At 44.3% G+C, this 26652-nt stretch overlaps 1 protein-coding gene across 4 annotated transcripts in view; it reads right to left on the reverse strand.

The window, feature by feature from the left end:
* Positions 1–26652, reverse strand: part of PRSS12 (serine protease 12) — an 82447-nt gene that overhangs the window by 43822 nt on the left and 11973 nt on the right. For 3 of the 4 annotated variants that reach the window (XM_067558685.1, XM_067558688.1, XM_067558687.1), the window contains exons 3-7: positions 24313–24491; positions 21101–21251; positions 10915–11093; positions 9847–9988; positions 7960–8156 (exon numbers count right to left, since the gene is read on the reverse strand). In XM_067558685.1, the coding sequence (XP_067414786.1) occupies positions 7960–8156; positions 9847–9988; positions 10915–11093; positions 21101–21251; positions 24313–24491 (848 nt within the window). The remainder of the gene's footprint in view (positions 1–7959; positions 8157–9846; positions 9989–10914; positions 11094–21100; positions 21252–24312; positions 24492–26652) is intronic. The other variant, XM_067558686.1, reaches the window with a different exon arrangement.

The following is a 26652-nucleotide window of genomic DNA, read 5'->3' on the forward strand; positions in this document are numbered from 1 at the left end:
TCTCAGAGTTAGGAAACAAATGGTAACAATATAGCTTTTATCTTCTGTCCAACCAGAAACATTACAGAAAATCTTAGACTCATTTTTCTTCTTCTGTTGTAATGAAGTGCTATTCTGGAAGAACGTGATTTTAGTGCAAATTATACTCACATTAATCAAAAAGGTACACAGGTGTGATGCTGGCTGGATTAGGGGAACCATTCATAATGTGATTTAACATCAATATGTCAAAATTACAATAATTCATATGAGGTAGGCCATGTCAGGTACCATTAGAAAAGTTATAATTTGCTAAGTATGCTGATATTGTTTATGTGCATGTGTCATATTTGTGTTGGAAGCTATGATATGTTTGATGAAGCTGTATTTCAACTTGTGCTGTGTTTCTGGGTGACACTCTGGACAGAATGGCACAGAAAGCGGTACCGAAAAAGAAGCAGCGGCCAGAGGCTGTCTCTATGGACTCCCCCCTGCGACCGGTACAGCAGGGGGTGATGCAGGAGATGCCCCAGCCACGTGCCGTTGAGACAGCTCTGGCACCGGCATCTCCGCGCAGGGAGCCTCCCCCGACCCCGGGGGGTGGGGGAGTGCCCCTGAGGGGCCGTCGACGCCGGAGGCGTTTGCAGCGGCACGCGCCCTGATGGGCATGTCCGCGCCTCCGTCCCTCCCTCGGCCGAGGGTTTCTGGGACGGCGTCTCGGGGTAAACCCGTGCTGGGTTACCCCGGTGGGGTGAGGAGACAGGGATCGGCGTCTCCCCCAAGACGGTCGAGGAGAGAAGAGAGGCACACCCCCCTCCTTGCTCCGACCAAGGGTTGTCGAGCACCTCAACACCGCAACACCGGGAGTGGTCCCGAGGTTCCGGGAGCAGCCGCTCCAGCTCCGCATCACGCAGCAGCCGGCCATCAGAGTCCCAGCACCGTTCCATCATAGCACGGGGAGACACTCGGCATCACCCTCGATCCTCAGTGCGCAGGCCCCGGCACCGGTCGGGCTCGCCTAGGGATGTCCAACACCGCTCCTATTCACCAAGGAGCACCCGGCACCATTCACCCACTCCGGTGCCAAGACCTACGTCGCAAACGCGCGAACGGCGCTCCTGATACCCGGCACGGATCCCGGTACCCGAGAAGGCTCAAGCCCCTCGGCACCGGTCCAGATCCCCAGCCTACAGCCCAACAGCAGTGCCTCATCCCCGGGGAACCAGACGTCATTCCCGGTCTCCTGGCAGCCAGCTCTACCCAGCAGACAGAGAGCCGCAGTCGCTGCTCTAGATCGCGGACACCCAGTCCAGCGCGTGCTCCGGCACTGGCTGATGCCTCCGTACCGCGGCAACGCCTTCACTCCCAAGCGTGACAGCGTTACTACTCGAGGTCCCGAATGCGCAGTCCGGTGCTGACTCCGGCACCGCACCACCCGGCACCAAGTGACCTTCCGGCACCGCAGACTCAGAGCTGCCAGCTCGATGCCGATAGATGGCGCAGTCGTGAGCGGGGCCGCCCCCGGTCTCTGGCAGATAACCGCCATAGAACTCAAGAACCTCGAGGGCGCTCATCCACCAGCTCCAGTCGTTCGCCCCCCCGCCGGCACCGTAAACGCCACCGCGACCGCTCTCAATCGCCCCGGAGCAGATCCCCACCCGAGGTGGAGAGGGACCGCACAAAGTGTCGCAGGTCAAACAGCCCGGCCCCCCAAGGGCCTGTCTCGTACCCGGCACTGGGACCGGTACCCATGTGGGTACAGGGGCCATGGCAATGGCCCTACTGGGGTCCCTGGCCACCGCAGACAACTGAGGGAACAGGCTCAGTGCCTTCAGTGGCAGCCCAACCACCACTCCCACCCCCAAGCCAGGACAGGGGGCACTCTTCAGAAGAAGAATCTGACCCCATGGAAGGCCCCTTCACGGGTCCCCTTCCACAGTCCTCCTCCTCTTCTCTCCCTCCCTCCCCCCCCCCCCCCCGGATACAACAGCCAGGGATCAGAGGACCCCACTTCCTGACTTTAAGGCTCATCAGGAGCCTTAAGGAGCTCTCGGAGGAGAAGGACCCCCTCTTCAAGGTTTCAGGTCCAGCGGCGCCATCCAGGGTCGCGCTCCCAGTTCACAACCGGGTCCTCAAGTTGGTCAAGCCCCTCTGGGAGACGCCCGCCTCGGTGGCTGCCACCTCAAAAACGGCCGACCGGAAATATTATGTCCCTCCTCAGGGGTTCGAATACCTTTACAACCACCCTCCCCCAGGGTCGCTGCTCGTGGACGCCGTTAACCAGAGGGACAGACAAGGTGACCAGTCGAACACTCCCAAAAATGAGGAAAACAAAAAATTAGACCTCTTTGGGAGGAAGGTTTATTCAACGGCAGCTCTTCAACTGCGCATAGCCAACCACCAGGTGCTACTCGGCCGTTATAACCTTAACTTATGGGCTTCCCTCCAGAGGTTTGCCCATGCGCTACCCCAAGACCTGGCTGAGGACTACAACACCCTGCTCCAGGAGGGCGCAACCGTCGCAGGAGCTGCTCTCCAATCTGCCAGCGACGCAACAGACGCGGCTGGAAGGGCAATGGCATCGGGGATAGTCATGCAACGATTGGCGTGGCTTCAAACATCCGGCCTGTCGCCTGAAGTGCAGCAGGCCATTCAAGACCTGCCCTTTGATGGTGTAGGCCTGTTTTCCGACAGGACGGATAATAAATTGCATGCCTTGAAGGACTCTAGGACCACCCTAAAGTCTTTAGGCCTGTACGTGCCGCAGGCCACGAGGCGCCAGGGCAAACAGCATCCTCAGAGACAACAACAGCCTATCCCCAGACTACCCCTTCGGCCTGCCCAGCCAAGGAGAGGTAGAGACCGGTTCAGGCAGCCTAACCGCCGGGACCACCAAGGCCCTGCTGGGGGCTCTCAGCAAGGGCCGCAGAAGAACAAGCGCCACTTTTGATGGGACGCTCGAGGGTGGCTATTTCCCCGTCCCCCTGGATCCCGCTCTGCCCTTCACACACAGACTGCGCCCATTCCTTCGAGAGTGGCAGAGAATAACCTCGGACCGCTGGGTGCTGAGCGTGGTGCGGAGAGGTTATGCCCTGCAGCTCTCAGCCTTCCCACCAGACTTTCCCCCTACCCCATCCCTCTTCAGGGACCTCTCTCACAAGCTACTCCTCATCCTAGGGGCAGTAGAGGAAGTTCCTCCTATGGAAAGGGGCAGGGGGTTCTATTCCCGGTATTTCCTTAACCCCAAGGGAAAGGGAGGCCTGAGGCCTATTCTGGACCTTCGTCGTCTGAACAAATTTATCAGGCGCCTCAAGTTTCGCATGCTCTCCCTAGCCACCATCATTCCCACTCTGGATCCAGGGGATTGGTATGCTGCCCTCAATTTAAAAGATGCGTATTTCCACATATCTATCCTCCCAGGCCACAGACGTTTCCTCCGCTTTATGGTAGCGGGTGGCCACTACCAGTTTTCGGCCCTGCCTTTTGGCCTTTCCTCAGCACCCAGGGTTTTCACAAAATGTATGGCGGTGGTAGCGGCCCACCTCTGACGCAGAGGCGTCCAGATCTTCCCCTACCTAGACCATTGGTTGATATGGGGAAGATCCAAGGGTCCATGTGGAAAACAGCCTGGCCCTGACTTGCGTGACATGCACCAGACTGGGCCTGCTCATCAACGAGCAGAAGTCCACACTCACCCTGGTGCAGTGCATAGACTTTATAGGGGCCACCCTCGATGCGGTTCAGGCCAGAGCCTTCCTCCCACGGCCTCGCTTCGAGACCATAGCCGCCATAATCTCAGAATTGTACAGGTCCCCCATGACAACAGCCAGGCACTGCCTTCAGCTGTTGGGACACATGGCGGCATGCGCATACGTGGTGAGGCTGGCTCGCCTCAAACTCAGGCCTCTCCAGGATTGGTTAGCCTCCATATACACCCTGGCCAGACATTCACTGTCCAAGGTGGTCACAATCCCACCTCGAGTACTAGCGTCCTTCAACTGGTGGACAGACCCGAGAGAAGTACTGAGGGGGGTTCCCTTTGCAGACTTGACTCCCTCCGTTAACACTAATAACGGACGCTTAGGATGTGGGCTGGGGGGCCCACATGAGCCACGACCTCAGCTAGCAGGGTCTCTGGTCGCCACAAGAGCTGAGCCTCCACATCAATGTCAGGGAGCTTCGGGCTGTCCGGCTGGCCTGCAAAGTATTCCTCAGGTTTCTAAGGGGTAGGGTGGTGCAAGTCCTCACGGACAATACGGCAGCCATGTTTTATATAAACAGGCGGGGGGGGGGGGGGGGGGGGGGCGGCGCACTCCTCGGCCCTCTGCCAGGAGGCCACACAACTTTGGGACCTTGCGGTGTGGCACGATTTCCACCTATCTGCCTCTCACCTCCCGGGGGTCAGGAACGACAAGGCGGACCACCTCAGCAGGTTGTTCTTACCCCGCCATGACTGGTCGCTTCACTGGGAGGTGGCAACTTTTCTCTTCCACAAGTGGGGTGTTCCCTAACTAGATCTGTTTGCCTCAGCGTGGAACAAGAAGTGCCCGAGGTTCTGCTCGCTCCAGGGTCGCGAGCAGGACTCCATTTCAGACGCTTTCTTAATAGACTGGACGGGGCCCCTAATGTACGTATTTCCCCCCGTTCCCAAGTACTTCCCAAGGTACTCTTGAAAATCAAGAGAGACAAAGCGAACGTCATCCTGATTGCACTGGCCTGGCCCCGGCAGCACTGGTTCAGTATGCTGCTGGACCTGTCAGTGGCCTCGCCTAAGCGCTACGACCTGCTCCGAAGCGCTACGACCTGCTCTCCCAGGACCAGGGTCGCCTGCTGCACCCAGACCGGGACTCCCTCCACCTGACTGCATGGAGGCTCTGTGGTTGACAGAGGGAGAGAGAGCCTGTTCCGCGCAAGTCCAGCAGGTCCTGTTGGGAAGCAGAAAGCCTTCCACCCAGGTGCTGTATAAGGCTAAATGGAAGCGGTTCACTGTTTGGGCGGAGTCCCGGGGCATCCCGCTGAGCTGTTCACCCATTCAGGCGATTTTAGAGTACCTGCTCCACTTAAAGACGCACGGCCTGGCACTGGCCTCCCTAAGGGTACACCTGGCGGCAATCTCGGCCTTCCACCAGCCAATGGAAGGGAGGTCGATCTTCTCGCACCCTATGTCACTTAGGTTCCTCAAGAGGATAGAGAGGCTATATCCGCAGGTCCGTGACCCGGTACCTCTCTGGGATCTAAACTTGATCCTCACCGTCTTGACGGGACCCCCCTTCGAGCCCATGGCTACATGCCCATTGCTCGTCCTCTCCTGGAAGGTAGCCTTCCTAATAGCCATTACATCGGCTAAGAGGGTCTCCGAGTTAAGAGCTTTGACCTCGGAGCCCCCCTACACGGTCTTCTACAAAGATAAAGTGAGGCTGAGACCCCACCCGGCCTTCCTACCTAAGGTGGTGTCTCAGTTCCATTGTAACCAGGACATCTTCCTCCCCGTGTTTTTCCCTAAACCGCACGGTTCGGAGGTCGAGCGGAGATGGCACTCATTGGACGTCAGACGGGCCCTGGCCTATTACATCGATCGCACAAGACCATTCCGGAAGTCAACGCAACTGTTCGTGGCAGTCACAGACCAGATAAAGGGCTCACCTGTCTCCACTCAGCGCATCTCCACCTGGATCACCACCTGCATACGTACCTGTTACGAGCAGGCGAAGGTGCCACTTCCTGGGACCGTGACGGCCCACTCGACCAGAGCTCAGGCCTCATCGGCAGCCTTCCTGGAACGTGTGCCCCTACAGGACATCTGCAAGGCCTTTACATCTCACTACGCCATCGTGCAACAGGCGAGAGAGGACGCGAGCGTCGGCAGAACCGTGCCTGAGAAGGGCTACTTGCCAATGACTCCTACCCACCTCTAAGGTATGGCTATGTAATCACCTATATTGGAATGCATATGAGCAATCACTCGAAGAGAGAAAACAGTACCAGTAACTGTTGTTCTTTGAGATGTGTTGCTCATATTCATTCCAAACCCACCCTCTGTCCCCGCTGTCGGAGTCGGCAGAAAGAAGGGACTGGGGGCCACCGGGTCGGCAGCGCCCTATATACCGCGATATGAGCGCGGTACTCCAGGGGGCGCAGGAGCCGACCCGCGGGGATTGCTAGGGGCAGAAAAGCTTCCGGAGACTCGTGCACGGCGCGCACACTCACCTATATTGGAATGAATATGAGCAACGCATCTCGAAGAACAACAGTTACTGGTAAGTAACCCTGTTTTTGCTGAACCTAGTGGCTTACTGGGAGCCAGAGACTTAAATGCAGTAAAGGGGGCTGTGTATATTTTGTTTTAGCTTTTTGATAACCAGTGTGGGGAATCAGAAACATTGTTTGTGGCTGGTTGGGTAGTCTGATTCTTCAGTGTCACCCACCAGTGCTGGGAGAATCTGCTCTCCTTTTGCAGCCTGCCCTGACCTTGGCGTTTTCAAGTGGTCTACCCTAGGCACAGGTGGGTCACAACAGGATATTAGCAATAAAGTATATGTATTTTATTGTTACCTCATCTTGTTACATTTTAGCAAAAAAGTCTAGATGTGTAGAATTAATATGACTTTCAGGTGAACTTAGGGGGATAAGGGAATGTTACCATATGGATGTCTTTAACTGAACTGGACCTTGTTCAGCTCCGATTGTTTTATAGTGTCTCAAATATAGCAATGCAGATGGTTTGTGTCTGTGCAGACAGCCTATTATTTGGGGGCTCAGAGGGTTTATTTCTAGCAAACACACTTTATCGGTCTCATCCACATGTAATCATTGTTTGTATGATACCACAAAAATAATAAATTATTTGTGGTTTGGGGAACGGGAGGTTTTGAAGGGAAATGAGGAAGGAAGAGAGAAGAAAAAAATTGGAAATGTGTATGTAGAAAAATGTAACAAAATACTTTGCTATCCCAGCTTGCAATAATAATGTAGTGCAGTAAATTCATGTTTTAGCCAGACAAAGCAAACTTTCAGGCTGGGCTTTTCAAAGAAACCTCAGGGAGTTAAGCACCCAAATCCCATTAAAATTCATTGGGAGCTAGACACCTAATTTCCTTAGGCTCCTTTGAAAATCCAGAACTCAAAAACTACTACAATAGTAGTATGTATCTTGGGCATGCATCTAAAGATAAGATCCTAAATTCATATGTAGCCAACTAAGTAAGTAGCCTGGTTTTCAAAAGTACTGAGCAACCTGTAGCTCCCACTATAGTCAATGTTTGACATTTCTGAAAACCAGGCTCTGTAATCTTGGCCATATTATTTTATCTTTCTTTTTTTTAATGCAACTTAACTATATTTCAGGTCAGAAAACAACTGTTCTGTGTTTTTACAGTGCCTGGCACAATGAGGTCCTGGTCCATGACTGTGGCTCCTAGGCTCTACTGTAATACAAATGACTAATAATGATAATTAATAATACAGAAGTAATTCCATGTCTCTATTTTCATTGTCCATCTCTAAACGTCATCTATTCCCCAATATCTCTTTTTTCAGACGGGGTGCAAGAACCTAAGCCCACAGGGGAGTGTACTACTGATTTATCATTCTTTCAGTTCATTACAACTTGTAGAGTACTAAGTGAAAGTCAATATACCATCAGGATGGGCTCACTGGGAATACAACCCAATCCAGCCACAGATTTAGGTTTCAGTGGCTCTGGATTCACTGCATTACAGATTTACGTTATTTCCTAATGCATTGTATATTTATGTTCCCATGTGCAAGCTTAACAGCTCCATATGCTCTTCAAGGGGAGAGCTTTCTCTCTCTCCCTTCACATACACATATGCCTACCTCTGACTGACTGACAGCCTAACTACATACAGGCAGCAGATTAAGTGGAGATTCAAATTTGTAGCATCTTTAAAGAGGCTGCATTCTGCTTGAATCTGTACACAGAGGAATGCTGACATTCTTTAGTTACAAAGAGTGCCTTACCGAGTGAAAATCTATGACTGTCATTATCTGGGTGACAAGTTATTCTGACATCCTCCTGATGGCTGCAGTCATGCTTTCCCCACTCTCTCTTTGAGCACTGAAGGATGGTTGACTCTTTTCCTGAGCAGCTGACATCATCCAACAAGATAGGCCTAGTACTCTCTTCTAAGTAGCTTTCTGGTGCACTTTTTCCATACCTGTGTAACAAATATGGATGCATAATTTATGAGCAGATCTGCACAGGGGATATGATACTTCTGCACCAAAGAGGAAATGAACTGTGAGTGGATGAACTGTTCTCAAGCACAAGTGAATAGGCAAATTTAGTTCTGGCAAAAGAAAGCTCAGCTTCCATTAAAGTCAATGGGGGCTGTGTATGCCTTTTCCAGAGTAAATCCCAGCTCAATGTCTATTTAAAGAATGACTGTCACATTCAAACAAACTTGAAAAATGTTACCAAAATCCCCGTGGATTTGTTACCTTTGTGGTCCTTGTTCTGCAAAGCACATAAGCATTGAGTTTGGGACTTATGCATGTTCTTAAACTTAAGCATCTGCTCAAGTGCCTTGCTGAATTGAGGCCCTATTGACATTATATTCTGTATTCCCTTCTCTGTCATTGTTTATTATCAAGCTTTCTCTTTTCTAATTAGCCCTTTACCTCCTGCCTGACTTATCTGGAGATGCCACAATCCTAAAAGAACTATAGCAGAATGCCTTTCATGCATGGGGACTGTTGTATCATGAATAATGGATTATAACTTCAGAGAGTGAATAAATGAAGCAAGAGAAAGGCAATGTGCATAGTAAAAGAGATTCCATTTGCTCATAGTTATCTCAAGAATCTGACACAATAGGAAAGGTAAAAATATGACACTGGAATGGGGGTTTTGTAAAAGATGCATTTTAAAAAAATTGTGCTCCAAAACATAGCTGTTTTTTTTTTTTTAAAGCTAGATCCAGAAAGCCTATGCCATGGAAGCCTTGGTGACTTTAATGGGAGTTCCACAGGCAAAAGACTGGCAGAATCACACCTTTAGAAGTCAAAGACAGCATAGTGAACCAGCTTCTCTTTCCAGAATGTGTGTGTTTGGCCTCAGTCAGCAAGTAAGATGATACAAAGGAACTTGGTTCACATCTGGGGACTTCTCCCTCTCAGACAGAAGTGAGACGAGGTTTCTGATCTTTCTGTTAAGAGCCCACAAATGTCTAAGAGAAACTGGAGGAAGGGGGGATGGCGTTTGATGGATTTCAGCTCAGTTCCTTGCACATAGCCCATATATTTAACATATTATTTCAAAAATTCAGAGGCCCAATTCTCCTTGTCCAGGGAATTACTGGTAGCCTGCAGAGAAGAATCAGGGTCCACGAGTGCAATGTGTGTCCATAAAACACATCCATTGTAGGTGGCTGGTTATAACTTCAGCAGTATGAAGTTATGGCTGAGCTATGAAGTTCTTTTCATCTCCAGGAGGAATTTTCCTCACATCCTGAAAATGACCATTAAGAAATCTCCCGAAAGGCCTAACCAAAGCCCAGTGAAGGCAATGAGAGTCTTCCCCTTGACTTCTTCCTCCATTCATTTGATAGCATAAACCGATCAAACTGACTCAGAGCAGCAAGGTGTTAATGTTCTTCCAATACTGAGAACAGCCACGTTCATAAATCATTTAGGAAATTACTTTTTGGTTTTTGTTCAGTATTCTGTTTCTTACTGCAATGCGGTATACAACAGCTTTTCACAATACAAAACTGATGATAGAGTGAAATGAGGTACCAAAGGTAACACAGCATATTTAATAGTTTGCAGAACGCAGAGAGCATTTCAAAAAGGTTTATCACCATTGCTAAATCAAATGTTTACTTGTGTCATATAAAAGGATCTTACTTAAATCCCAGCTGCCGACAAACCACCTGTGTATTCAGCTCAGTCCACCCGTCATCGCAGACTGTGCCCCACTGCCCGCTGTAATGTACCTCCAGGCGTCCCTCATGACTGCCTTTCCCATCTGCTAGTCTTATTGCACCATCTGTGGCATTAACAAGTATGAAAAAGCAAGAATCAGTTCTGCTTAAGATGCAGTTATCTTGTCACTCCACAGAAAAAGAAATAACAAAATGTACTATATTGGATCAAACCACTGGGCTACCACATCTGGCAATGATGTTTGAACAAAAGGTGAAAAAAACCAATAATGGACCTGGTCAACTGTGCAATGCTTTACATGTAGCGATTGTACGAGTGCAATGGGAAATTATTTAAGTGACTGATCCTCCCAACCTTTACTGACATGACTAGTCTGGGCTTTAATTGTGCAATGACAATGTACACACAGTTTGTCTGTGGCTCTACACATTCCTTTGTATATTCTGTTTATTTCCAATTTAAGATCCATATACTATGGTTGCCATTCAAAAGTCAACATTCACTCACTTACTTGTACCACACAGTGGGAGCTGAGATCCCACTTATAGAAAAACACTATAGTATCTCATATACTACAGGAGAATGACTGCTGGTAAATGCTGACCTTTTCATGGTAACCAAACTTCAGCCTTCACTCCACATTGAAATATCTAATTGTTATTGGTAGGAGAAGTAACACAAAATGAGGGCTGTAGGGCCTTAAATTTAAATGAGCTAGATTATTCCCCAGATATGCATATACGGATGACCCACTGTACATTGATCTTGCCCATTCTGCATAGAAGTGGGGGGGTCAGTTACTCAACTGGTTATTGAGATGTAAAGGCATCATGCTGAATAGCAAGACCTTCTGTAGTTGCAAGTTTCACACATACTTACAGCTGGTCGGCAGGACAGGGCTGGCAGATTTTACTACTACCTGTTGTTTGGCTTCAATGAACCAACAATTCTAAAACATGCCACTTTTCCAAATCTCTCAATCCTGGGTTTGTAATTAATCATCAACATACTAACAGCTCAGTGGACTACCTGTAAGAGGTGTGCAGGAAACTCCTGCATCTTCTTTGTGGCCACAGTTGTGTTCTCGCCAGGAGCTTTTTGGACACTGTTCTATAGACAGCTCGTTCCCTGTACAGCGCACTTCATCCAGTAGCACTGGGCCTGAGCCTTCTCCAAAGTAAGCCTGGCTCCATGCCTTCGCTACTCCCCTGTCCAAACAAACAAGAATGACAAACAACCAGAAAGAGTCTTTTACCTCAGCGGTAGCAGCTGAAGTGTTGCATTCCCTTTGATTAGCATCATCACAGACAGCCAATTTTAAAATAGGAAGCTGGGATTTACGAAAATAGTTATCTGGCTGGTCCCTGAAAATCCATCCCACATTATGCCAGATGTGATTACTAAACCCAGGCTTCTAGAGCAACCAATTGAGACCATGTTGATCATTCCCCCCCTCTGCATCCCCTATTACTTTCATGCCTCAAAATGTTTTGTATAAGGTTGTGATATTAGACATCATCACCATATCCTATCGTGTTTTATGCATGACATTTTCCTCCCCTATCCTTTTAACTCTTCAATGACATGCCTAGAAAATATCATAGATTAATAGATAGATAATCAGTCATCCTGTCCCAATATTTCTTTATTGAACGCATATAATAACAATAATAATACTATGTACTTCTATAGCAATTTTCACCTGATCTCAAAGCACATTAATTAAACCTCACTCTTCCACCGCCTCTAAAAAAACTGACGAAGTAGGAAAGCATAATTATCCGCATATTACAGATGGAGCAACTGTGGCAGAGTAGTTAAGTTACTTGATAAACTTATATAGCAAATCAATGACAGAATTGAGAATGCAGTTCTCCTACCTCAAGTCCTGTACTACTTACACTACCAGAATTTATCTCCTCTTTCTACACAACGCTTTTTCAATACAAAAAACTGACAGGAATTCAAAATGTGCCCTTGTATTCAGCATTATAAAAGACATACAGTACACTTTAACACTCAATGATCTAGCAGCACTTTTCCATCTCTAATTGTCAAGAGCCTATGCAGCCATATATTACTGTAATTATCTAATAGTTTGGTTTCTCTCTATACAGTGGTTCCTCTATCCATGCTTCCTTTCTAGTTTTAATGAGCAGTGCTTTTGCTATATTCTATTTTTAGGGGATTCGGTGGATCTGCGGACAATTTAGAGAAATTGCTGGCTTTTGTGGTTTAAGTTCCTAAAGGATTAGTTTAAATTAAAATATATAGTTGTTTAACAAATTTATTATTTATTATGATTTTATTTATTTGTGCATGGGTTCTGTGCTACTTAACTAATTTGTTTTGAGGTAGTAAGCCATTGTCAGTCATGTATTCTTAACTAACAACCAACAACGTTTTGGAAATGGGGAGGGTTCTGGGTGCACTTAACTTGGACAGGTCTTGAAGATTCTGATCTTAGATTTAATTATTACAACTCCTAAATATCTTTAAAATAAATACTCAGGTGCTTTACTGTGACTTTTCAATCTTTATGCACTTAAAATTCAGATAGTCTGGCAAGGTAAAAGGTTTCTTTTTCCCTGATTTATCTGTTTTAATTCATCATAGAATCATAGACATAGAGGGCTGGATGGGACCTTGCGAGGTCATCCTGTATCCCCCTCCAACTCTCTCCAACCCCACCCCACACTGAGGCAAGGGAAGCAGGTGTGTGTGTTTAAATCCATTTAATGCTTTGTTCATACACCCTCTCATACGTGCACTGCAAAGACAATGGTCATGTTTTAAAATGCGTTAGCTAACATTTTTACTAGCACCATTTTAAACATGATTTTGCACCTTATATAGAGAGGGCAGATCATGTTTCAAAACATGAAAACACATGTTCGTGGTCAGCTGATTAGCTCTGATAGAACAAGCCTAAGCGATCACATCTGGGAGTTGCACTTCTTGTCCTTTCCCCAAGATGAATACCTCCACTGATTCATCTACTGCTGTGGGCACAGAGGGCAGCAGGGTGTGGTGCAATAAAGTTGCACCAGGAATAATTTGTCCGACTAGGATAAAGTAGAGGTAACAGTTTCAAAAGTGCCTAGGTGACTTAAGAGCTTAAAGTTTGCATTTTCAAAAGGGAAAGTCATGGCGAATTAGGCTCCAATAACTTTCAAAAATGGGACTTAAATTTCTAGGTCACTTAAGCCCTAATTTTTAAAAGTATGTAGGTCTAAATGATTTAGGAACTTGTTTCATTTTCAAAAGTGATTTAGGCACTTTGAGCCTAAATTCCATTTTGCTGTCAATGGGATTTTGGTTCCTAATGTCTAAATCACTTTTGAAAATGAGAATTAAGCTCCTAAATCTGTTAGACTGCTGACCACAGCAATGCCACCATACTTTTAAAAATCTGAGCCTTAGACGCTTTGGAATATGTTACCCACAGCCATTAGAGTAGCTTTAAATGAGAACTTTCTTGCAGTCTAATGTTGTCTTAGTTAAATGTTTAAAATGTGGCTTTTTAATACTAGAGCTATAGTAGAAAGAAATAAAACACCTGCAACAAAATGTTACATGATACTTACAAGAATACATAAGGAGTGATGATTTTTTTTTAAAATGTAGCATGTTGCCATCACCTTGGCATCATTCTAAGTTCCCACAGCTATTGTTATGGTTTGTTTTATTTTAACATTGCAATCACATCATTTTTGGCATCCTACAACCCTAAGAGCTTGTCTAGGTGCAGAAGTTGTACCTCTTTAACTATACTGGTAGAGTTAAAGTGACACAACCCACCAGTATAGACATATTAATACTGGCATAAAAGCGGGAACATGAGGAAGGAAATAAGCTAAACTGGTATAAGGCACTTTCATGCTGTTATTACTGTATCCATAGCCGGGGTTGTACTAACACCTATTCTGGTAAAGAAATCGACACTCGCCCAACCGAAATAGTTATGCTGATACAAAACAGTGTGTGGACCAGCCCTTCTAAACCCAGAATTTAGATAGTTTTGTTCTCTACATAGAGTAAGGACAATTAGTCCCATTCACCTGCATGAGTAAGGATGGAAGCAGGCTGGGTTTTTTGGGGGTCTAACAAATTCACTTTATTTTAATAATCTAATACTAAATGCTTTGCTAAAAATGTTCTTGAGTCCAGGTATTACATGGCATTGCATATAATTTGTAAAATAAAAACAGAAGCTATATTTATGTATTTATGTACCAATCCAATCCTGCAGTCCTTACTGTGCCAAAACTTTTACAATACTAAATCACTGTATGGATTTATGCCTCATCCTCTGTGGGATGCTCAGAATTTTTGAAAATTGGGATACTTATTTAGGTACCTTAATAAGGATTTAGAAGTCTACTTTTAGGCACCCTCTTTAAAACCTTGACCTTCCCCATCTAGTTTCTTGCAAGTATTGCAACATCTTGCATTTGTGCCATTTTTTCAGCATTTCTTTTTCCCCCACCTTCAGTCTTGAGGGATCTCCCTAATCTTTCCCCATTCGGTTGATAACCTTTTAATATCCTCCCATCCTAAAGCCCATGCTTCATAATGATCCTCTCTTCGACTGAAGTTTGGATGGAATTTCTTCCAGATAGGACTTTTGTTAATTTGAATGGTCATCAAAGAGCAACACGAGTCACACCCTTCCTTCAGGAACTGAGTATGCTCTGAGTCACTCCTGGCACAGGGATTGAGGGCTATTGGCTGGTCCTGATATGCTCCAAGTAGACCAGTGGGTAATCTCCACTTCAATTACCCCTTGTACCACCTTGTCTCTTCGCCCAGATCATGCTTGAATTGTTGCACACACTGAACACTGCTAGCACCACCAGAAGAAAATGTAGTAACAGGCTGACATCTACACTACCCACTCCTAGTTTCACTCTTCTGGCTCCAGGAAAACTGAAGAAACCCTAAGGAAAGAATTTTCAAGCAGCAGATTTTTTAAAATATAAAGATGAAAAAGTAGGACAATGTGTAACCTTGTGACCTCATGCTAAATTTAACCCTCTCGCTATATGTCTAGATATAAAAGCCCAATTTGTACTTTGGTGTGATGCAAACCTATACCAAACTGTCAAGGAAAAAACATCTAGAGAAAGAGGCATATAAAAGTAAAAAGAGTGCATGTACTTTTTTTTTTTTTTTTTTTTTTAAACGAAAGAAGTGGGAATTCAAAGCAGTTTCTGTGGTGCACACAGAAATCACAGGCACATATGACCGGTGCAAATGAAGTACTCCGACTACTTAAATGGAATCTTGATTTGAGTTTTGTTTAAAATAACTTTTTCCCCTAATATTTCTAACATCAGGTCCTCCATGACTCATGAAGCTGTGTTGTGAATTTTGTTTATAAAACATCTGCATATCTTCTTCCAGCACCATATACAGCAGGTTGAAAATATCAAAAGCAAGTCTTATTTACTCAGGAAGGTGGACAGACCTAAAGATCTGCAATTGTTTCAAAGAAGAGTCAGCAAAGCAGGATTACCATTGTGGCAAACAACCAGCTTCACCCTAGTGGGTTTCACACTTTTGCCTCTCGTAGTGGGCCAGGGCATCATCTTACCCCATCTCCCAGGTGGCGCGGGGGGGAGAGAGGGGAATGGTCCAGGAAGGGGAGGGGAGTAGGGACCCAGGCCCGCCTGCTCCTGCAGGTCCCAGCCCAGGGGCCCTATGAGTAGCAGCTATATGCTGCTGGTGCCATATTCACAGCTGCAATATTTTCCCCTGGGCTAATTCTTCCCTTTCGGCTCCTCTTGCCCTGCCTCCTTGCCATCTGGGCTGGGCTTCCTTACTCAGGCTCCTGTGCCTGGGGAGTAACTCAGTCCTGCTTGAGCAAGCTTTCCCCCTCCTGGGCCCGATACCTTTCTCCAAACTCCTCTCTGCTCCCCCACACAACACTGCACTCCTCCAGCTTATTCCCTGTCTGTCTGGAACGGAGGGTTTTTATCAGGCACCTGGCTAGGCCTTAATTGACCTCAGATGCTCCTAATTGCACTCCTAATTGCACTCTGGCTAATCAAGGCCCAACAGGCCAAAATAAAAGGAACTGCCTGTTGCAAGTAAAGCAGTTCTTAGCTGGATTTGATGGAGTGAGGAAAAGTGCTCTAGCCAAAGGAATGAGGGTGGGCTAGGGCCTCTTGCTGTGTCAGTTGGTGGCAGGCGGTCAGGAGCAACCCTGCTGATTCAATGCTTGAGAAGGGATTAAGTTCCAGAATGGTAAAAAGCCATTTTATTTATAATTGGTCTGGAAGGACAAGGAACTTCTGCTTGAGTTTACTGTACCCTAGAAGGGGTTTAGATTGTATGATCTGGAGGGAAGGCTGAGCCACAGAAGACCTGCTGAGGTAGACTGACAGCCTGCAAGGGGTACTGGGGACTGAAGAGAGTGGCAGCACCGTGCCTAGATACTGGGGCATGCTCTTGGAGGCAACTGCAACCCACCGTCTACAGCTCACTCTATGAGATGTTTTAGTTACAGTACTGTTCTTTTACTCTGTTCCTGCCCACTTCACCACATGCTTTAGCAGCTTTGAGTTCTAGCAACAGATACCTTGCCCTGAGAAGTGGTATCCAAACAAAGTTGAATCACTCATTCAACATTTACTTAACACTTCTCAGTTTCCCAGAGCTTTGCAAATATTTATTAATCCTCACCTCACCCTTGTGAGATAAGTAATGTCCCCTTGTCACAGAAGGGACATCGGAGGTAGAGAGCTCAATGGCCTGTCCAAAGTAACAGAATGAGTCGGTGTCAGAGCCAAGATTAGAGAAGTCAGGAGTTTCTGGCTTCTGGGCAACTACTCAGAGCTCTTGACCACACTTGCCTAATCTAGTACTTATCTCTCTTACACCTTTCTTGGGAAAGGCACTCATTTGAACCTGTGCTGTGTGTTACAACAAAAGATGCTAATGAAACATTATGAAGTGGAGTGCAATTGCAACTCTTGTGATTCTACTGCAAGTCTCATGGTATCTTGTGTTTTTCTTAAAGCCCCAGTTCATGGAGTCATGTAGATACATGAGAAACTCTGCTTTTTTTCCTTAAAGGAAGTCTCCAACTGTCAAGGTTATGGAAAAACTTTAAAACATTAAGCCCTTGTTTGCCTTCTAATTTTGATGCTTAAAGACAACCACGTCTATTTTTAAAAATCTCATGACTTTTGAATGCTTGGAGTTGGCAATACTTGTAGTGGGAAGAGAAGCAGACAGTTCCCCCAAAGTATCCCTTGTAACCAGACCTGTTCTAACTATTTGTTATACTACATAAAGTACTGCTTTAGTAACTGATACAAATTTGGGTAAGATACTATATATAATGAATCTGTAGTATTTTAAATAAATGTATTTGTGTTCTGTAAAGTGCAAAAAATACACTAAGACCAATTTTTCAAGCCTAGGTACCTAATCCATATTTAAACCATTAAATAACAGTTGCCCAACCTTCAAAGGTGCTGAGTGGGAATTGACTTTAAGAAGCTTTGTGGATGCTCAGCACTTCTTGATATCTGGCTACATTTATATAGATGGCTAAATATGGACTTCAAAACCTACCTTTAGGTCATTCTTTTTTTTAAATCTTGGCCTCTATGTATTAGTTTTTCATGAGGTATATTACTTGTGCTCCCTGCATATTGGCAGGTAATCTTTACTGCTGGGTCACTATTTTAGAGAACAGTAAGTCTGGCCTAATAGTAGACTTTTAGAAGGTATTATTTTAAAGCAGTCAAAAACTCACTGAAGCGTAAGCAAACCACATCTTCTTTTAGGGTCCAAATTCAATGCTTTACTAGTAAAGCTGCCATGGATACCCCTTGAAAACTCAGATATATGTAACCATCAATCTCTGAGCTATCTATAATTCCCATGCCACTATTAAGTGTATATCCAGCAAGGTGTGAATCTTTAGTACAGCTCTTATTCACGTTAGAGAGCATCTTCTAGAGACAGTACTTCTAAGAACAATGTTAGCATGGCAGGCTGGGGCAGGTGATATGGTACATTATAGAATCCTGTAATAAGATTGTACATATGGGAACCATTCGGTGCTTGGTTTTTTGCGTAGAAAACTACATGTATTTAATGTAGGAAACGCTGTAATTCCATTATCAATAATCAAAAAATAGCTTGCTTACTTTGGGAATGCTCTATCATTTTGTGACATCTTCTGATGAGAGTAAGAAAATTAGATTTGTGCTTAATTCCCCTCCTGCCACCCTTGCAATTTTAACATGATATAAAAGCTCATATGTTGCGTTTCCCAGAAGCCTTGTTAACATTTTGCTTTCATCTCCTAGACAACTTCACCAATATTAAAAGATCTTCATTCTTTCTTTTAAAAAAACAAATTTTAGATATTTCCATTTTAATGAACTGTCCTTGCTTTGCAATTGTAGAAGGCAGACAAGATATGGAGTCCAGAAGAAGAGCAGCCCCTAACTCTCACAGGCCCTAACTGCTGTGCTGGGATAAATGTGACATATTATCTGACTTCATTTTATGGAGTAAAATTTGCATAGCATGCTAACCACACATGTAATAAAAAAGCCTCTTACAGTACTTCCTGCTTCTTGACTGTCTCATTACACTGCTGACAGACTACAGCATGCAAAACAGAAATTTACTATCTGTTAAGAGGCCTCCAGAAATCAAGAAGATAATGTTTCAATCCCTGAGTATGAAAACAAAGTATAATATAACTCTAATCAGACTCTAGATGTCCAATGCAACAGAGACCACAAATACCACTAATTTAACAAAGGCAATTTGTTTATCAAAAAGTATGGGGGAAACCAAATAAGGAAATAAATAAGCAGTAGTTTCTGCTTATCAGCAGAAGATTATTCCTCTGTGGTTTTATAGTGTAATAATGCTAAAGCAAAGCTGAAAGAGCATGGGAAGCTATTTCTGAGAGGCTTTATTTTATAATTTGTAGCACACTTCCCCCTCTGGATTAACTGTTGGCAACTGTAGATGGCTTGCCCTGTTTTGTAACTGCTGTGCCCTGCCCCTGTTGGTAAAACTTCAATCCAGGGGTAATGAGCATATCTATTAAGACATCTTGCTGCTTTGGGTACATCTACCCTACATCTTAGAGCATGCTTCCTAGCTTGGGTAGACAGTCAAGTCACACGTTAGCTCTGCTCAAAATAGCAGTGCAGCTGAGAGTAGCATGGGCAGCCACTCAGGCTAACTGCCTGAATGTGTATCCAGGAGGTCTGGGTGGTTTTGCAATCAGGAAATTAGTCTGAGTGGCTGCCCGGGCTATCCTTGGCTTACCCTACTATTTTTAGTGCACTAGTTTGAGTAGAGCTAGAATGTGTCTCCTCATGCTGCAAAACACACTCCCCCAGATGCAGTGTAAGATGTACCTTTGAGATCAGAAAAATCTGTAGACTCTCTTCAAAAAGCCTAAGCACCATCCAAACAGATGTGCTCCCATTAATTTACTCCTTCTCCAAAAAACAAAAGAAATCAGGTCCATCTCAGAAATAAAATCTACAGAAATTAACCAAAAGCAAAACACATGTTTTAATCTAATCATGTCAGGGGCAATAGTGATACTGCAAGTAGCCCTTTCCAATGACACTCTATATCAAATGCAATTCACTAGCTATCAGAACTTATTGATAATAGCCTAGTCACATTTGAGCATCATAGAAAAAGCTCATGAGGAAATGAATAATTTGTATTCATAGCACAACTTGAATGGTATGCACTAAGTAAGACCTGGGACCACAAACTGAATGAGCAGGATACAAAGAAATATTGAATAGCTATCCATTCAATGAGCATCATCCAATGTGCACTGAATGAGGCAGGGGCCCTGTGGTGGGGGAAAAAAGTGTTATCATGTAATTAAAGACTGTATCCTAATCCACATGCACAGATAGGTCAAATCAAGGGTACAAAGGCAACCTAAATTCAGATATCTCCTAACTCTTGAGTGCTTTGCCACCTTAATGTAGCTTTTGTACGTAATTACCTCAGTTTTAAAAAAAACTGAAGAAAAATTCCATGTGATTCCATATTGATTCTCACAAGAGTGATCAACAGGGTTAGACCTCTTAGATCCACCACACAGACTTCTGCAGCTTGAGCTAAGTAACTGACAGCAGCTGTAGTGGCTGGCCCATATAGAGAATGACAACTTATTAGGGCTCTATTCCAAGTTCCTAGGGCAGTGTATTCTAGTGGCCACGGACCTATACCTCTGACTTCTTTTGCCCTGGCCCCTCCAGTCAGTGTTCTAACCCCAGTCTCCCTCCAGCACTGCTCTTCTCAGCTCCTCATTCCAGCCTGACTCATCCCCATTTCCCCTTGGTTCCACATCCCAGTCTTTTCCCACCCTTCTGTTTTCTTTTTCCAGTCCTTCACCACCACCCCTCCAGCGTCTCAGCCCAGTCCTTCCACTCTGTTCTCCTGCCCCCGGTTCAGGTCCTCATCCCTTTGCATTCTAATAGGGCAGCTTCCTTCCTCTCTTCCTCACTGCTTGGGGGATCCGCAGGGAAAGGACTGAGAAGAGTCTCACTGCTCAGTTCATGTTCCCAATGCCACAGTCACCCCTGACTGCCAGAAGGAACAACTGCAGAAAAAGTCACCCTCTGCATCCATGGGATTCAGTGCACACAGAATCTTTAGCTACCAAACGTTAACAAGTCTTTAGTGAACATGTGCAAACTGACACATTCCAGAGGCTTGTAACTTGGCCAAATTTGGGCAGATTTTCACAGGGATAGCAAAAGGCAGGGCAGCATCCCTGCCAACTTCCAAGTCTCTGCTCCAAAGTAAAGAAGTGCTAGGCCTTTAATTAAATGGTTGTATGATATATATATATATATTTTTTTTTTTTTTGAACATGAAAACATTTCTTAACCTCATAATTGGAAATGGCTCAACTGTTTTTGATCATTTTCTAACATATTTTCAGCCTGAAACAGACTCCCCCACTGTGGAAAATTTCTGCCCAAACTGATAGTTTGGTTAAGTTATAAGCAACTGAAAACAGGACGTTTTGATGGAAAGTGCCAGGCCACTTTAACTATAGGCACTGATACCTGCGCCATCTATAATTTTTGTGGCTTCAAAGTATAAATAAAATGTTTAAATGTTCTCCTTTTGAAAACATTGTGTATTTGTTACCTTTCCTACTTTGTAGGAGTAAAATGTAGTTAGAAAAACTAACCCAAGGCCAAGCTGCCTACAAACAACTTCAGCATCTGCATCATCCCATTGGTCATCACAGACAGTCCCCCATTGGCCAGCGTGGTAGACTTCCACTCTTCCTTCATTAGCACTGCTCCCACCAGTCAGGCGGATTGGAGTAAAGATGGCGGCTACAGTTAAACACAAAACCGAGAAAAAGGTCATTTATTTCCCAAAACGTTACTCAAAGCTATACACAGATGGAGAGAGCTCAGCTTTGCCTGGCATTTATCAAGTATTATGCAACTTCTCAATTAGATGAAAATCCTGAAATTGAACTGGTTGGAGGGGTTTTCAGGCCACCATCTGCAGACACTTCTAGGCAAGTGAATAATATTATGCTGATGAGTAGCCCCATAGCACTCATTCATATAAAGTTATGTAAGTGCCTGAGTACTTGCAGAATTTTAGGGCTGTAGGGACACATGCTATCCGCAGTGAAGGGTAGGAAGGCCTGCACCAACGCATGGGAAGGCAGCATTTGCTCCACAGGGTCTTGAAATTCTGGCTCCACCGAAGTCAATGGTAAAACTCCCACTGATATGCAGTGGGGCCAGGATTTCACCCAGCATGTCTTCTACCGCTGATCCCAGTCTGCACCATCGTCAGCGTTTGACTTTTCATTGACTATCTGGATTATTTTAACTGAGGAGGGTTTTCCCCCTAACCTCTCTCAGCAGTGAACCTTCCTTGTCGCTCAGATTGGGGCCAGCAGGTTCTCTCCTGCTGTAACTCCTGCACAGTTTTCCTTTCAATAGCTACATATCTCAGCAGGAAAGTAGGGTGATGGAAATGATATGGTGTTATATAATACACTTGAACTGTTTTGATTTAAACTTTTTAAAAGATGATATCAGTATCCCGTATCTGGATGACTAAAGTGTGATCTAGTTCAGTTTACGCACTCCAGCAAATTAACTTTTTACGTTGTTATCTTTCCACTTATTCCTCTGCTGAAAGTGAGCATTTTGGAATTTCTGAAGACCCCTCTCACCATTTCACCAGACTATGAAATCTGATGCTTTTTCTGATTAAGTTTACATAAAAAGACTAGTGGTGTCAAGAATCAGAAAAAAAACAAAAAGCCCACAAGCAACTTCAAATAACTTTACCTACCTAATTAGCTGGGTAACTTCAACTACCCTAGACTACGCACTATAAATCAATCTTCTTCCAGCACTCTTAAAATGGACAAAGCTGTTTTATTCCACTATGCCTAAATGAGCCCTCTAAGCGAAACAAAGATTTTCTGTTGAAATCTCAACTTCATTTAAATGGAAAGGAAAGCTTGGTGAACTAGTTAGTATGATTTCCAAAATGTGTATGTTTAATTTCTTCATGTACTATCAACCCATAAAATTGAAAGCTTTCTGGGGGGAAAAAGGAGGAAGCAAGATGTGTGGAGTGAAATGGAGCTACAGGATCCACTCAATGCTCCCTGGATAACAAGTCCTATTACAAAAACAATATACACTGACTTGCTCAGTTGAAAATCCTAGCAAAAATATACTAGTGTGGTGGTTAAATGTCATATTCCATTGGAAAATAATCTCTTCCATTAGGGTGGTAGGAGGTGGCTGACCTATTGCAGAAGGCTCATTCGGGGGTTGCTGACATGGTTTCTTAATTGCCCTGGAAATAAGATACAGTCATGTAGGAGACTTCACTCTCACCCTCAATAATTGCTCTATTTTTAAACCTCACAACAAAGGATTCAATCCAACACTGACATCAGTGGAGTTAATCTGCAGCAGGAATGCAGAATAAGGGCCAAAGTGTGAATATTTGCCAAAAAGAGTGAAACTGTAAATACTCTAATGATTTACTAAATCTGCTCTTTTATGCCTACATAAAAATATCACTATTTTAATGCACCTCCGTTGTGTGTGTTGGGGGGGGAGGGGAGTATCTACAAAACAAACTGCAGCTACGTGTATAGTCTGTTTTCTCTGTCCTGTGCAAATAAGGGTAAAATGTTTGAATTCTGGCAGACCTATTTGTGCTGGCAACTATTTGTTAATGCATTCACAGTCACTTGGACACACATGTACCTGGTTTTCAGGCTTAGCTGAGTACTTAGCTGTACAACAATCCTAAATTATATCCATTGTTATTTGAGGCCACACTTCTGCAGGTTAAAAAAAGGAAGGCCTAATGAAAGCAAGGCTTAGAACTTGACCCTAAGTGTGGCTGAACAGTTGTTTAAATACCAAATATAACTTATCTCTTAGGAGAAATAATTTCCATAAACTGTTCACTTAACTTGGTGGAGTTAGGAGTAAGAGAAGAGATTTAAATTGTTCAAGTAATACATTTATTTTTGTTAAAATGAGGCATATACTACATACAGATCCCAAACCCATTCACTCTGGTGGCAAAAGTGAAGAACTCAGTGTAAATGTACGCTAGGAGTTAAATTTTGATCCCACTGAAGTCAATGGCAAAACTCCCATTTGTCCTTCAGTATAGCATCATTTCCTTTACTTCAGTGATCCAGTTAGTTTCCTAAATTAACCAGAATGATGCCCCCATTTCCTGGTGTAACATACAACTGCAAAAGTAAATATGATTAAAACAACTTGATAGCTTACTCTTCAAACATTTAAATAGTAAAATATTCCTCATAGGAACTTGGGCAAAAACGTGTCCGTTGCTGCATGGGCCATAAGGCAGAGGAGGGGAAAACAGGGTACAGTGCCTTACACTTCCTTGTATCCCTGTGCAGGGGCTGGCCACAATCACAGCTCTAATCTAGTGCCAGTAGTGCTAGACTCCCCAATGAGTATAGGGTGAGGATGGAATCACGGCCCAACACTTATCAGTGCCCCTGCTCCATGGGCGAGCAGACAGCACACTGAACCCTTTCCAAGCTCACTCCAGCAGCTGCCCTAGACTCCTTTCCTTCTCTTTGGAGGAATTCTGGCTAGTTCAACCAGAATTCCCATTCTGCACAGCTTGACCTTTCCTCACAGCCCGTGTCTTAAAGCCACAGTTAGTGTTCGATGTTTGAAAAAAAATAGTGCAGCTATTTGCTACTCTCATAACATGGAAGGACTTTTAAAAAGTAAATGATACTAGCTACATTTTGTGTTAGATCTTTTCTTGGAAGAGAAAATTAAACCAGGATTGTTTTTTAATTGAATCATGTGTTCAAACGAGGCAAAAAGTTAATAAAAAATTATATACTTTTACCATGCGAAAATCTACATGTGACAGCAGCTGCCATTTTTTGAGGACATGATCCACCCTGCCAGATGTCTTTTTCACACAGCAGTATATTTTCTTCATCACCATGGCAACGTACATCACTCCAGTAAACAGGGACAAGGCCCAGTCCAGAAAATGGTGTGTGATTTGCTGTACCACTCTTGCTGTAGAAGAAAAGATCAGCATTGGATATTAGGAAAAGGAGCTACAAAATATCAGTTTCTCAGACACCCCCTCACAAATACAGAGGGGAGTGAAATCCTGGAGCAGAGGAAAAGGGTTTTGCTCAGCAAGAAAAAAATTGCAGGGCAGAATCCTTGGCTGCACTCAGGATGTTCATGCATTTGGGCCCTCACCACTCACAGAGGATATGAAGAAGCCTACAGAATGTAGCCTGTTTATTTCCCCATTCCAGTGTAAGATGGTTTGGTACAGTGGACCCACACTGCACACGGACTTATTGCGCCTGCATAGCCTCTGACCCAATCACATTTCAGGTTGCCAATTTTGGTTGGATGTATTCCTGGAGGTTTCATCACATGACAGTCTTTAACTAAAGATGAATCTCTAATTCTTGAAGACTCAGGACAATCCTGGAGGGTTGGCAACTCTACATTCCCCTCTTCCACACGCTGAGTGGCAAAGACCTAGACCAACCACAGAGATCTCTTCCACAGTCCACAAAAGAGCAGTTTCCCTGCATGAGACCTCCAGTACTCTGACTCCATTATACAGCTAACATAGTTTTTAAGGATATGTTTACAGTGCAGCTGGGAGCAAGCCCCCCAGCTTGTGTAGACAGACTTGCACTAGGTCGGCTTCAGCTAATATTCTAAAACTAGCAGGATAGGCATAGTAGCCTGGGCTACTCACCTGAGCTTGGGCTCGCTCCCAGCTGCAGTGTAGACATGCCCAAAGCCTCTCTTGTCCTTTATGTGCCTCCACAGGGTGTTCAGGACTTGTCCCATAATTAAACACACTGCTTTTTTTCTTGTTTGCAAAGTTTAAGGTCAAAGGACCAAATACATAGAGGTGCTGGGCACTTGAAAAGCACCTACAATTTCCAGTGACTTCAATGGGAATTATACCTCTTAGTATTTCGCCCAAAGTTTGTGCCATGACAACATAAGCATAAGCACTCCTATTTGCCTGGATTCTTATTTTTAGTCATTCTTGTTGAAATGGTTCTGCTATTTGCAGCACCACTAAACTTTCCTTGCTGATAAGGATCCTGTACAACTAAAATACTCAAAGTGCTGAAAGTAAGAAGTTACAATGAAAACAGGATAAAGAAATATTGCACGTAGGCAGCTGAAACCATAAGCAAAATCACAGCCTCCAGATGGGCTGAACTTTTATCTCCTCTAATCTGCATATTTTTATAAATTGGCTTGGCGTTTGCAGATTAATATTAGACATTATAAAACATCTTAGATTCAGTTCTAATGGGCACTCTTAAGAGTGGAATAATCACTAGAAACATCACAGTGCAAATATTGCACACTAATACCCAGAGCCTATAGCAAACAAGATGATATTTGATGTATAGCTGAAACAATGTCATACAAGTAATATCCTGAGAGTTACTATGAAGCTGTAAACTAAATGGAATATTGAGATGATTCAAGTAACTTGATTGGCACATGGCATTGCTTCTCTAGAAGCCTAAACTGCATTATCCTTAAGGAAAAAATCCATAGACTTAAGTGCATCCCACTCCCCCCTCATTTTCATCTTATAATAATTACAACATTGATATAGGCACTTCCTAAAGATAAATGACTGGCTAGGGTTAATGGGGAACAGCTCAGCTCCTCCTAGCTGGTCATTAATCCCCAGAAAATATCCTGAAAGTTATTATGTAATTAATCAAACCACTAGGGAATATTCATGGCAACCTACTGAGCATGGTATGATAGTTACACCTGTCTGTCAGGTGTCATTATTTAGACAGTTATTCTCCTGTCTCTGTCAGAGAACTTTACAGGTAGTGACAGGCTAAACATACACATGCCCCCCACCTCCCAAATAATGTATAACATTCCCAGGAGTCTTGGAAAAACACTTTGTTTTCTACTTCTATTTTCTGCAGGCATCTACCAGAATAGATAATTTCTGAATAGACAAATACAAAAACAACTGCTGCTTACTAGGAAAAGTCCTGGAGGCAATGTGGGTGCTGAGTTGTTAGCCTAATTCAGGGCTTCTCAACCTGTGCAATGTGACTAGAACTCTGTAAGCTTTCTCCACAAAAACCTGAAACCATGAAAAATTTGCCTGCTTACACGTTTCATTACAAATCTGAAGTTCAGACAAGTTTTCTCA

The sequence above is a fragment of the Emydura macquarii genome, unplaced genomic scaffold, assembly GCF_026122565.2.
Source record: "Emydura macquarii macquarii isolate MOO-44397 ecotype Brisbane River unplaced genomic scaffold, CSIRO-AGI_Emac_v2 contig_2171, whole genome shotgun sequence".
NCBI lineage: Eukaryota > Metazoa > Chordata > Testudines > Chelidae > Emydura > Emydura macquarii.